Source organism: Neopelma chrysocephalum, unplaced genomic scaffold (genome assembly GCF_003984885.1).
Source record: "Neopelma chrysocephalum unplaced genomic scaffold, ASM398488v2 Primary Assembly neopelma1_100, whole genome shotgun sequence".
NCBI classification, from domain to species: domain Eukaryota; kingdom Metazoa; phylum Chordata; class Aves; order Passeriformes; family Pipridae; genus Neopelma; species Neopelma chrysocephalum.
The window spans coordinates 3,294,656-3,308,435 of record NW_020897763.1 but is presented as its reverse complement, the minus strand read 5'-3'; the positions used below and the strand labels follow the sequence as shown (position 1 = coordinate 3,308,435).

The 13,780-nt window shown below is 56.4% G+C and overlaps 1 protein-coding gene across 2 annotated transcripts in view; it reads right to left on the bottom strand.

Moving 5' to 3' along the window:
- The window catches only part of CCND3 (cyclin D3), a 36,414-nt gene that overhangs the window by 8,648 nt on the left and 13,986 nt on the right, over positions 1–13,780 (bottom strand). The window contains exons 1-2 of one of the 2 annotated variants that reach the window (XM_027695211.1): positions 2,738–2,948; positions 1,033–1,248 (exon numbers count right to left, since the gene is read on the bottom strand). In XM_027695211.1, coding sequence (XP_027551012.1) covers positions 1,033–1,248; positions 2,738–2,935 — 414 coding nt within the window. In that variant the 5' untranslated portion in view covers positions 2,936–2,948. Of the gene's footprint in view, positions 1–1,032; positions 1,249–2,737; positions 2,949–13,780 lie in introns of those variants that run through there. The other variant, XM_027695212.1, reaches the window with a different exon arrangement.

The window sequence follows — 13,780 nt, the reverse complement described above, 5'->3', positions numbered from 1 at the left end:
AAGAATTCACCAAATAAATCAGAATGAAATAGGACTGGGACCCACAGGATGCAGGCACAAGGTGTCCACCCAGAACAATTCCCTGGAGCCCTCTGGGCTGCAGGAGTCACCAGAACTGGCTGTGACTCCCTCCTGGTCTCAGGGAGGTTGACAGGACTCAGCATCCAGGGAAGCAACAACTGCTACTGTTTCCTCTGTGCACTCCCACCCCTCCCCACGATTAATCACCCACCCGTGAGTGCTAATTGAGACAACCACCACCCACAAATGACTACAGGGTGATGGAGGTGAGGGGATTTTCCCCAGCCTTTCACTGGCACTTGGAAAAACCATGTTCACCCCAGAGCTCCCCAGTTACCAGAACTGCCCTCGGCTCACACCTGAAAGTTTTGTGGGTTCACTCCCCACCTTGGGGACAAATCACACTCAGATCACCCCAGCCCAGCCCCAAAAAAACCAGAGATACTTCATAAGGTGATGAGTAACCCTGAGAAATTCTCAGGGGCAAACGGTCCCCAGGGATGGTTCTCAGCCCAGGTGACCGTTTCCTCCCCGGGGCCCCAAGAGAAGGGGCTCTCCAGTTTCCTCCTGCACTGGGGGAGTGGAACTCAAGGGGTTCGGATCCCTGAACTTCTACCAGACACGAAAACACTTGGCCTTTCAAAGCCTCAGAACTGAACTTCTGCCTGAGCGTGCAGGGTGACAGCTCAGGGTGACAGCCCAGGGCTGGGAACGAGCACTGCAGGCACAAGGAACTTCCTCTGCGACCTGGAGGGGACAATTCTGCTCCCCACAACAGAGGAGGTGGAAAGGTCCCCACCAACAGGCACCAGACCCTGCAGGACAAGGAGGAGAGGAGGCTGGAATGCAGGGGGAAGTGAGGGAATGGGAGGAAGAGCAGGGACAGTGAGGAGAGAAGGCTGGAATGCAGAGGGAGGTGAGGGAATGGGAGGAAGAGCAGGGACAGGGAGGCAGGTGGGATGGCAGGCAGCAGGATGCAGAAGAGCTGGGGAGGAGGTAGAGGGTGGTTACCAGGAGCTGCTGAGGTGTGATGGAGTTGTCTGTGTAAATGCAGAGTTTCTCCACGGTCAGGGGCATGGTTTCCCTCAGTTTGGAGGCCAGCAGCATGCACACAGCCCCCAGGAGCTGCAGGTGGTTCTTCTGCACGGGCACCGACGACAGGAACCGATCCACGTAATTCATGGCCAGGGGGAAAACCTCTTCCTCACACTTCTGCTCCTCACACACCTGGCAAAACCCAGTGGCAGAGACACAAAGTAAAGGCAGGGCTCCCCAGCCCCTGCCTGCACCGCAGCTCCAAAGCCTCTGGTGTTTCACACTTGCCAGGGCTCTGGAAGCCCCGGGGTGAACGAGCTCCAGGTGTTAAACCCTGGTGACATCCCTGGGGTTACACCAGCAAGGAGCTTCCTGAGGCCTCGAGGCTTCATCTTCCTGGGGAAAGCAGCAGAACTCAGGTGCAGCTAAAAAAACTGCACAAATGAGCCCAAACTGGCCTGATTTGGCCCCGTTTCTGATCTCCCCTGCTGGAGATGTCTCCAGCCAGCTGGACAGCAAAGCTGCCACCTCCTGCCCTGTGGGGACCGGGGATCTCTGGAGAAAGTGAGCAGTTCCAGCATATCCCCAGCTGGAGACTTAACAGAGCAGGATCCACTGCTGGCAACTCCACCTCGAGTGCTCCAGAGACACGAGAGGAGTCAGTGGCAGCACCCAAATCAATGCTGGGTCCAAAAGTCCTCCTCCCTCAGCCACAGAATCCAGCAGCTCCAAATTTCAGCCCTCTGCCCTTATCTCCCAACAGTATCAAAACACTTGTCATATTTAACTTCCTTCTTTCAACACGACCATAAAAACATTGCGGTTTCTCCCCATTCTGTAGCAAACACCATCCTCCTCCCAGCCCCGGCTGCCCCAGCGCCGGCGACAGCGACACGGGTGTGACAACTGCCACTTGTCACCCGCTTGTCACCCCTTCAGGGCTTCACAGGGACGGGTCCCAAAGCAGCGTTTATTTAACGCCCTTCTCGGAAAGGGAATTGCAGAAATCAAATAACAGAAGGCAAAAAAGCCTTTTAAAAAGCAAATGTTCATTATTTCTTTTGACGGAGCTTCCCTGCAGCAGCCGCCGGGCTGGAGGGCGGGGAAGCTCCATCCCGACCTCAGCGGTCCTCTGCAAATCGTTCTTTATCGAGACTCTTCACTGCGACCACCTCATGCAGAACCCCCTGAGATCCCCCCCTCCTGCCCCGAACTCCATCCTGCAGCGAGCCACGCTCATTTTTAATTTGGGGAAGTAAATAGTAGCGTTATTATTTCCCCCCCTAACCAGGCGCTTGCAGCCCGAGGCTCTGACAGCCCAGCTCTGCCCGGAGCTTTTGGGGGTCTCTCACCACAGGGGTGGGGTGAGCTGTGGGTTCTTGGGGAGGGAGGGGGGTCCTGCTCCTCCTGCACGGGGCGAACAGATGTTTTAGCCTTTTAGCCCACCCGGTGCTCACGGAGCAACGCGCCCGCAAAGGAGCAAAGCGCGCTGCCCACCGGCATCACTCCCTCCCCTGAGCACAGACTCCGGGCTGGCGTGTCCCCTGGATTGTCCCCTGCACCCCTGAACCCCCCCAGCACACGCGGGCCAGGGGGTCCTGCCCTGCGCTCCCCCCCCGCCGGGGCAGGAGCAGCGCCGGTGCCCGCGCAGGGGGAAGCGGGGCGGCGGCGCGTCCCGTACCTCCAGCATCCAGACGGCCAACATCCTCCGCATGTAGGGCTGGATGTCCCGCTGCACGCACTGGAAGTAGGACACGCGGGGGCTGTACCGCTCCTCCAGGCTCAGCAGGTTCTGCAGCACCCGCCGGTCCTCCAGGAGCTGCGGGTCGCGCCCCGCGCGGGGCACGCGGGACACGGACTCCACGCACAGCAGCTCCATGGGCGGCGGGGGAGGCCGGGAGGCAGGCGGCAGGGGCGGGCGGACACGGGGATGGAAGGGCAGGAAGAGGGACAGGCAAGGGGACGGAGGGGCAGGCGGGGGGAAGGAAGGACGGACGGACGGACGGACGGACGGACGGACAGGGGGCTGGAGGGACAGGCAGGGCAACGGAGGGACGGACACGGGGACGGACGCACAGGGGGCTGGAGGGGCAGGGACGGGAGGGCCGGGGGCTGGCGGTGCGGGACAGCCGGACGGGCGGACGGAGCGGCCGCGGCCGCGCTTCCCGGACTGGCCGCGCTCCCCGGGCGGCCCCGCCGAGCTCGGGGCTCCGCCGCCCGCCGGGGGGGCGGGGCCAGCGCCCGCCTCGGCCAATCCGGGGCCGGGACGGCCGAGCCCCGAGGGCTGAGGGGCGGGGCCAGCTCAAGGCCCGGCCAATCCGCACCGAGTGCATGCGGTGGCCACGCCCCCGGGGGCGGGGCCCGGAGCGGGCCGGCGGGACCGGAGCACGTGGGGGCGCGGGCGGCGCTGCCATGTTGGGGGGGGACACGGGACCCCCCCCCAGCCCGGGGCTCTCCCAGCCACCGCACATCCCTCCCGCACCCCTCTGCTTCCGGCCAGGCCGCTGTCAACCCCGCGACACGTTTCCAAGGGTGTGTTTTTTTCCAGCGTTTAAGTCCTATAACTTTTTCTTTCTTTTTTTTTTTTTTTTTTTTTTTTTGGGTGTCTCAGCGAAGTTTTTCAAGGCTGTGGAAATAATCAGCTGTGCGCAGGCTTGGAGCCTGTGCTGCTTTCCATAATTTCCCCCGGTGCGGCTCCATGGGAGATAACAACCGCGGGGGCTGCAGAGATAAGGCTTTGTCAGCCCTGGCTCGTTCTTCCGAATAATTAGCAATTGTTTGGGAACACCTTTAAGAAGTTCATTGTCTGGCTGCTTACTCTAGGAATGTCAAAGGAATTTCAAAGTCTTTCGGTTAATTTTGCACGGTGACTTCCCCAGCATAGGATTTATTCTGATACCTGAGGCTGCTTCTCCTTGATCCACTGGAATTGCTTACTGGTCTGGGAAGCTGCAGACTGGTCTGGGAAGCTGTAACTGGCCCCATTGCTCTCTGATGTTTGTCTCTGGCTACAGGAGCTGCAATGTCTTGACTTGGCTACCGAGAGGTGCCAGAAAACAGTATAAAATGCACAACAGTCTAACTGGAAGGGGGATGAACTGCCTTCAAACTTGCACATTAAAAGCTGCCCCCTGAGTTGAGAGAATTGGCTCAGAAGGTCCATTTCTACTGAGTTTCCAATGCCAGTTGGAGGCCCCTGTGCCCAAAGGGGTGACCTGACCATCCCCTCAGCCCCGTGCTGGGATGGGGCATTTGCAGAACCGGGTGGGACCAAACGATTCTAATCACAAATGGGAGAGGTGGGAAATACCTTCCAGAGCACCCTCATCTCTTGGTAGATGAAATCAGCCCAGTCTGCCTGCCTTGCACTCCTGGAATCACTGCCCAGGGCAGGACTGGCAGGATGAGATGGGGACACAGGGGAGCGGACGGAGACAAACCCAAATTCATCTCACAGCAACACCCCACATCTGCACTCCTGGGGAGGACCCACTCCACAAAACTCTGTTCTGAAGGGAACAGGAGCAATAGAAGTTGTATCCAAAATCCTGCATCCCAAAAGGATGCAGGGCCACACAAAGGGGACTCAGCTGGACACCTCTGACCAGCCCTGCTGGAATATTCCTCTGTAAATACACTCACATGTATTTTTAGGCTAAGGAACAAAGAACCAAAGGAGGGATGTGCCACAACAGCTACTCCCCCACCCCTAAAGTCACTTCTACATGTGCCATTTTCACACATTTAGTACTCTTTTGTCATCTGAAGAGTCTTTTAATGATGAACAAACACACAAAGTTAATAAGCCTCTAAGTAAGACAAGACCCAAGTCTTTGTTCTCCCTGCTCAGGATTTTTTTGGTTGTTGAAAATGAAAAGCATCTTTTTGATCAGAGGTTTAGAGGTTCAGAATCCTCCTCATGACAGTGAACACAGAGGTCACACACCCTGGAATCCCATTCCTCCCCTGGGCAGGTGGCTTTAATTTACTGCAATTCCTGTGACACACTGCAAACTTTTAATGGTGTCGTGGCACTGATTTGTGTTGCTGAAGGCCCCAAGAAGCCCACGGTGATGCAGGACTAGAGAAGAGAAAGGGGCAGAGAATTACATCAATCCTGCTGCCTTAAAATGAAAAAGGGGGATTTTCGTAGGTGAGATCAGATTCCCTTTTCCCAACTAACTTCCTCTCACCTTACAAATAAATCTTCCCATGGTGTGGGCAAGAAATATTTGAGGAATCTATGGGAGAGAGTTGTGTGGATCAGTCAGCTGGTTTTAATCCGGGGTGACCCCCCCACCCTCTCCTTGTGAGCAGCGTCCCCCCCTTCGAGCAGGGGAAGGGAAGGGCCTCACGTCCCACATTTTTAGTAAAAATAGCAGCTCTTTTCTTTAGTCAGGCAAAGGGAAACCACAGCACTGGGTTCTTGGTCCTTCTGGTTTCTGGGCTGCGTCTTCTGAAATTGAAAGTTTGGGGCCCTTTCCCAGCCTTCCTGGGCTCCCTCCTGTTCCCAGCGTCTGCCCGGCGGTGCCAGTGCTGCCCGAGGGGCAGGAACTGGGCTCGGGGGGGGCAAAGTGAACATTGCACAAGGCAGTGGTTCCTCCCAGATGATGACTTGGCAAAAGCGGTGCCTCTGCAAGCCACATTATCAGGCTGGAAAGGCAAATTACAGACTGCAGGCATCCTAAAAAGCCCATTGTGTGGGTGTGCGGAGGGAAGGAGGGAAAATTCCAGGAAAACCAAATTTTGGTCACTGCTGTCCATATAGATAGTCGACTTCCTGGGGCTTGGGCAAGAGCACAGCAACATTAAAAAAGGAAATTCCTTCAGGGTAAGAATTAAAAAACCTGCTGGCCTCCAGAGTTCCAGGAGCTCGACCCAGTGATGTTGTTCCTGCTGAATCATAAAAATGGGATTGTTTTTTTTTGTAAATGGATGATAAATTGGAAAGTTGCCAAGAGCTGGAGCTTTTAAAGGGCAACACAGATGTGGGTCTGATTCTGATGGCAGCTGGTGTCACACGTGGGCTTGGATGGAGGCTAATCCCATTTATCCATGTCACTTTGCATCATGGAATCACTGAGGTTGGAAAAGACCTCCAGGATTGAGTCCAATCTCTGCCCAATCCCCACCTTGTGCCCCAGCCCAGAGCACTGAGGGCCACGTCCAGTCCTTCCTTGGGCACCTCCAGGGGTGGGGACTCCAAACCTCCCTGGGCAGCCCCTTCCAAGGCCTGACCACCCTTTCCATGGAGAAATTCCTCCTGATGTCCAACCTGACCCTCCCCTGGCACAGCTGGAGGCCGTTCCCTCTCCTCCTGTCCCTTGTTCCCTGGGAGCAGAGCCCGAACCCCCCCGGCTCCCCCCTCCTGTCAGGGGGTTGCAGAGCCAGAAGGTCCCCCCTGAGCCTCCTTTTCTCCAGGCTGAGCCCCCCCAGCTCCCTCAGTTCTCCTGCTGCTCCAGCCCCTTCCCAGCTCCATTTCCTTCCCTGGACACGCTCCAGCCCCTCCATGTCTCTCTTGCAGTGAGTGACCAGAACCGGACACAGTCCTGGCTCCAAAGACTGTCACAAACCCCATCAGCCCCTTTTCTCCCCTGGTTTCTATCTCTTCTATTTAATATTCATCTGTCCAACTGTGACCTTCTCAGAGCTGAACCCTCCTCTTCCTCACTCATACCACGAGCAGGGTGTCACCAGTGACACCAAACTGAAACTGCTCCTCAGCCGGGAGGGACTCACGAAGCCAAGTCCGATGAGCAAATCACTCCGTCCTCTGCTGCAGGAAATCCCCCACAGCAAATGCAAACCTGGCACCGTTCTGTGCCCGCCTGAGAAAGAGCTGAAGGCAGCGTTTCACACTTTCAGGTGTGAGGATCTCAGAGCACAAACCTCCCAATCTGCCGTGGTTTCCCTGAGCAGGGAGGTGGTGCAGCTATTCCCGGCTGGAAGGAGCGAGGGCCGTGGCACAGGGGGGCTGGGGGCAGTTTGGTGTCACCTCCTGGGGCAGGAGATGGCCCAGCTCATGGTCCAGCACACACAGAGCGCTGGTGAACAAGGGGGAATGGCCTTAAGCTGGCAGAGGGCAGGTTTGAATTGGATATTGGGATGGAATCCTGCCCTGGGAGGGTGGGGAGGCCCTGGCACAGGTTGCCCGGAGAAGCTGTGGCTGCCCCATCCCTGGAAGTGTCCAAGGCCAGGTTGGAGCAACCTGGGCTGGTGGGAGGTGTCCCTGCCCATGGCAGGGCGTGGGACTGGATGATCTTTGGTCTTCCCAACCCAAACTATTCCATGAGGAAGGGCCAGGAGGAGCAGCTGAGGCTGGGACACCACAGGGATTCAGAACATTGGCCCATCCAGGAGTTTGTTCCCGTGCTCAGGAATCCCAGGCACAGGGAGCTGAGGCATCGTCCCCGCTCATCCAGCCATTCCCTGCTCCCTGCTCCAAGGATTTCCATGGCTCTCAAGCTGCTGACTCCCCACCAGAGCTGGGTCTGTCTCCTCCTCATCCCTCAGACATCCTTAACGGAACAAAAACGCTTCCACTGAACCAAAGGGAGGTTTGGTTGAGCACAAGTGGAACATCTGACCCGGGGGACGTGTTTCCCAATGTCTTTCCCTGAAAGGGAGGCTTTGGAGTCCAGCTCATTAGCTCAGAGTGATGTCATGGAATGCTGAATCCCAGCAATCCCAGATATATCCCGCACTGACACACAGGAGGATCCTGCAGGATAAACCTTGCTGCTTCCAAGCTTTTGTATTCCAAAATACAGCTTTTTCATTGACTTAAATCCACTTATTAGAGCAGGTTTGGGCCCAATTTGGATGAATTTTCTATTTAAATAAAAGTGTGGCTGTTGCTGCTCTTTGGGTTCACACTCTATCCCTCACACCCACATCCAACCATGCCTGTTCCTGGGGTTTATATCCATTTAATCATGAGTTCCTTAATCAAGATTATATTATAGGAAAGGAACAGTTGGATGTAGGGAAGCGTTTTGCTGAGGTGGCTTCCAGAACAGAGCAAAGGAGTGATGGGAAAGATATTAAATAGGTGAAAAGAGACATTTGCAAACATGGACTGAGCGAGCGACTCACTACATCTTTTGGCCAATCATTTGGGAGAAAAATCCTAATTTTTTTAGGAAATTTCTGAGTAAAATTTAGAAAATGTCTAATTAAAGTGGCCATGGCTTTGGAGGGTCTCAGTTTTGGAGCAGCTGGGCCAGATGTGAGTCCAGTGGAGCCCCAGTTCAGCTCAGCTGACAGTTCAGGCCAGAGGAGATTTCAGTGTCATTTCACCTGACGTGTTATGAAAAGCATTTGAAAAAGTTTGTCATTTTAGCAGCTGGTTTTTTGCCTTAGTTCCCTTTTCCTGATGAAATCTAAAATTCAGTCGCATTTTCATTGACTCAAACTCGTAACCAGAGTGAGCCATGCCCAGGTGAATGTTTGGTTTTGCTCCCAAATCGGCATTTTAGAAACCAGCCAAATTCAGGTTCTTCTTCTGGGGAAGACAGAAAGAAAGAAAGAAAGACCATAGGAAAAAAAATGCAAAGCTGAAACCAATGAATTTCATAAAGCAAACTGGGCCTGGAAAGCCCCCAGCTGGGATATATTTAGGTCATTTCAGGGGATTATCTGTGGTCACCAATTATGCAAATTGCTAAAAAACACTGCCCTGACATTTTACACACGAAATACATCTTTTTACAACACCCTTCCCTTGTCCATCCTTCCTGCCCGTTCCTGCCCTGCCCTGATCTCGCTGCCTCTGCCTGGGCGGGACAGGAGATGCCTTTGGGTTTTTCTAAGAATTTGGGGTTGCAGGTTATTTTCCATTTGATGTGGCAGGGAGGCACAGCCAGCTCCAGGCTCCCCAGCACAGCAGCAGAAAGGGAATTTCCCATGGATAGGCTGGAGAAAGGATCAGGGAAAGGCTGAGGAAGGGTGTCTGGCCCAGCTGGAACAAGGGGAAAGGAAAATCCTTGGAAGCTGGGCTTGGTGTTCCTGCTGGATGTTGGGTCTGCTGTGGGATGGGGCAGCACCCCCGGCCCGTGTCCCAGCTGATCCCTGCATGGGAGCATCCAGCCACATTTTCCAGGAGCTCACAAAGGAAAACAGGCAGGAAAATCAGGGCAGCAGGGCTGGATCAGCCTGAGGAAAGGGGGGTGTGATGGACTGAGCTCAGGGCAGGAAGGATGGATGGGGTTTAAACTGGGCTGGGGCTGGAGCCTGGGCAGGTCTGTGCCCAAGGCTGGGCTGGGAGGATTGTTCCCTCTGGAAGGGCAGAGGGATCAGGTCAGGACAAGGCTCACAGTGGGAATGCTGTGGGATCAGGCTCTGGGGCCATGGGCAGGAGGAGCCTCATCACTCCACTCCGAGCTGGACTCTGCTCCTTGGAGGGGGGAGGACTGTGCTCTGTGCCTGGGGGTGTTCTGGGGGGTAGAAGGGCTCTGTTGATACCCCACTGCCTCCCCCACTCGTGGGGCACGTGCCTGGCTGTGACCCCCCAGCTCAGGCTGGGCTGGGACCGGGGGGGCTTTGGGCTGGAGGCAGAGTGTGGGCAGGAGGCTCTGCCTGCCCTCAGCTCCCCGTGGTGCAGCCCAAAGGAAACATCTTGTCCCAGCCCCAGGGCACTGGGCTGGGGCCAGCAGAGCAGCTGGGGCCGTGTGTGGGGCAGACCCCCCACTCTGACCCCCAGGGACCCCCCAAAGCCGCTGGGCTGGTGTCACCCTGCGCAGCCAACGCCCGCCCGTGTGTCCTCCCCAGGAGCCCTTCCCTCCAGTTCGGGGTGCAAAGCCAAGGAAAGGGAATTCTCAGGACCTGCAAAGCACAGTGGCAGGTGCAGGGGAAGAGCAATGTCAGCCCTGTGTCAATAAAGGGCAATAAAGGACAATCCCACAGCACAGCCATCGTCCCAACAACCTGGAGGACGAGTCTCGTACAAACCCTGGGCTCTGCTCCCAGAACACCTTTCCCTGATGGCACAAATGTCTGTTCCCTGTGACTGTGGCAGTCAGGTACCTCTGTACACCCCAGCAGATCTGTGGAGACCAAACTCCCCGGGCTGCAGCTATCCCTAATAAAATATGGATGCGTTTCTCCCAGCTGTGTATTATCTGCATAAACTGCTGCATTAATGCACCAGTAATTACTGACATTAACAACATGCTAATGAGGTTCACCCTGTGAACACATCAGTGGGCAAGCAGTACTCCCACTGTATTTAGGGAGATCTTTGGGGGAGGGATTCCAGCAGTCACCTGAAATATTCCCCGTTTATTTCAGCACTAAGCTACTGCTTTACCTGTGCTCTGAGCCCACTGCTGCTCCTGCCTGCCCACTCTGCCCCGAAGATGCACCTTCTGAGACACCCCAAGTGGAAATCAGTACTGGTTTATATGGCTGAGTTAGAAAAAAAAATGGTGTTGTGCCCTGTTGAACTGTTCTTACTCAAGAGCCCAGCTTTGGAGAGGCTTGAGAGGCTTCCCTGGGGGCCAAAACACTCCTGTCCTGGTGCTGGGAGCAGAAATACCATCCTGCTCACCTGAGTACACGAGCCTGGGCAGAAAGGAGCCAGAAATGGTTCAGAAAGGGGACAGAAAGGAGTAGAAAGGAGTCAGAAAGGAGCCAGAAAGGGACAGGCAGGAGTGATGTGCAGTGCAGTGCCACCCCAGAGCCAGGCTCTGACCAGCACAGGGCTGTGGCAACTCAAACACGAACTTCCTTCCCCTGTGAGTGACAAACAAAGCCCCTGCAATGGCCCTGAGAGCTCTGCAGGTTATTTTTGCAGCTCCTCAGCACCACTCACAAGGTGAGCTGGCAGAGCATGTCCCCAAAACAAGAGCTCACATCTGGGCAGTGAACAGCCTGCTGCAGGGGCTGGGGGCTGGTCCAGACGGATTTCAGGGGGAAAGGGCTTAAATCCATCTGGATGTGCTCTGCTCTGGATGGCTGCAGACACTGGGATGGATCCATGGCATGGAACCCTCTGGTGCTACGAGTGTTTTGGAACTGCTCAACTCAAGCTGCTGGAGAAGGACAAGGGGGAATGGCTTCCCACTGACAGAGCAGGATTGGGTTGGACACCAGGAAAACATCCTTCCCTGGGAGGGCTGTGAGGCCCTGGCACAGGTTGCCCGGAGAAGACCAGGTTGGATGGGGCTTGGAGCAAGCTGGGGTAGTGGGAGGTGTCCCTGCCCATGGCAGGGGGTGGAACTGGGTGATTTTCAAGGTCCCTTCCAGCCCAAACCATTCGATGCTCTGTGATTCTGTGAGGATGAGCAGAGCCAAGGAATGCAGGAACATCCCCAGTTATCCCTGAGGAAACTGGGGCACTGACAGGACCGGCCCATCCCTCCCCAGTGACGAGTGCCAGGCCCAGGCTGGGCACTTGCAACCCCCAAATCCCAGTGTGGTGTGCTCTGTGTGCCCCAAACCCACCCCAGCCCCAGGTCCTGCCCGGGGGTGCCTGGTGCAGGTGACCCAGCTCTGATCCCTGTGTGTGGGATGGAATTCCTGCTGCTCTGGAGGCAGAGATGCGGAGCAGCCTCTTCCTCCCTGGGTGGTTTTCCACAGCCCAGCAGACGAGGGGAGCTGGCAGCTGCCTTTGGCTCTGCACCTCTCCTGGGGACACTCCTGGGGACACTCCCAGCTGCACGGCCACCTGCCAGCCCCTGCCAGCCCCGGGGCACTGATAGAGCTGAGCTGCTGAGCAGCCCTGGCCGGATTATCCGCACGGCTGGGGCCGGGCAGGGAGGGCTGTGGGGCTGCCAGGAGCTGGCACTGCCATAAAAACTGCCCCCTCCCTCCTGATGGCTCCGAGCTGAGGGATGCTGGCCCAGCTGGAGATGCTGGAAGTGCAGCTGCTGTTCTGGACCCCTGAGGTGTCACACAGCAGGTAAATAAATGGGTGTCACACAGCAGGTAAGTGGGTGTCACACAGCAGATAAATGGGTGTCACAAGCACTTCAGGGATTGTTGAGTCGGGGCTGTTCAGCCTGGAGATGAGAAAGCTGTGGCTGCCCCATCCCTGGAAGTGTCCAAGGCCAGGTTGGACGGGGCTTGGAGCCACCTGGGCTAGTGGAAGGAAGGTGTCCCTGCCCATGGCAGAGGGGTGGCACTGGGTGGGCTTTAAGGTCCCTTCCAACCCAAACCATCCCAGGATTCCATGACTGAGCAGTGCCTGGGGCTGTGACCTCTCTGGGAAGGTCCTTGCCTGCTGAAGGCCTGGGAGGGAATCAGGAGCAAACACTGAGGGACGTGGGGACAAGGACACGGGGTCGTTGTGGCCCGGCGGGTGCAGCGGCGGCTCCTTTGCTGTTCCTTTGCTGTTCCTTGACCTGGAATGGCCCTGCCTTTGTTCTGCAAGGGTGACTCCGCAGCAGAGATCTCTGGAGTCTCTCCTTTGGCTTTTCCTGCTGAGTTTTGGACCAGCCTGGTCCCCCGGCCAAGCTGAACTTTGTTACTGTGACCCTCGGGAGAAGAAAAGGAGAGAGACACCTTCACCCCCAGCACGCCTGGGGAGCAGGAGAGAACTGAACGGGGGCAGAGCTGCGAGCAGCAAGTGGAGGAAGCAGAGAACTGGGCAAAGAGAAGATGAACTACATTGCTCTGCTTGTTCTGTGACAAATGTGTGAGGTGACAGGAGCAGACGGCCGGGCAGACTCAGCCAAGGGGCTCCCGTTTCCCAGGCTGAGCCCTGGGCACGCACATGATGGGAAGCAGAGTGACTTGTTTCTCCTCCCACCTGAGCTCCAGGGGCTTCTTGCATTCAGAAGAGGCAAATGTCAAATTGGCACGAGATTTTCACTTCTCAGCCCAGGCAGAGACGGAGGCTGGGAAGATGCACGCTCAGGGAGCTGGGGAGAGGAAGGAAAGGGAGGATAAGGAGGGAAAACTAAGAGCTGGATCAAGGGCTGGGTTTTCAAAGGCACTCAGCAAGTGTTTTTCTCTCGAGGCACTGGAAGAACCAGGGTCTGGATTTAGAAACCTGCCCCCTCCCTTCCATGCCTGAGGTGGAGATTGCCCCGAGATCAGCCCTGTTTGATTTAAAGCTCAATCCCGTGGCCACGGATGCAACACACGGGGTGTCTGAGCAGAGGCTGCAAGGGACTCCCCCCCTCCTTCAAGCCACACAGAAGCAATGAGGAGACCCCGGGAGCTTCCCCCAGCCCCAGCACCCCCTGCCAAGGCCTGTGGTCCCCCTGGGAAATCCTTGGCTCGGGGGGAGCTGCCGAAGGGCATCGGAGCAGCTCTCGCCCCTTTGCCGCGGTCACGCTCCGGGGCAGAGGAGCTCAGAGCACATTTGCAGTCCCCACTTGGCTGCCTGGCTCAAGGTGCAGCTGTGGGGTCCCTGGGGGCTCAGTGAGGCCCCCCCAGGCACACAGAGCTCCCTGAGAGCCCGGCTCAGGCGATGTGTTCCTGCCCAAAGCACGGCCCGATGCGGAAGGGCTTAATTTCCCCAACAAAAGCTGTGACCAGCAGCAGTGGAGCCAGGAGCAGATCCTGCTTAAAAAAAAAAAACCAACAAACACCCTTTCTGCTGGCAAGTGCAGTGAAAGGAATGAGATCTGGGTCTTCTTAGCAAACTGCTGGGCCTGGGAGTGCTTGAAAGGTTTCCTAGAGACACCAGTGCAGCGCATGGCAATGCTCCCCGTTCCACCTCCATCTTCCCACTGCCCCAACCCAAGCACGACCCTCGGGGGCTGACAGCTCACAACCA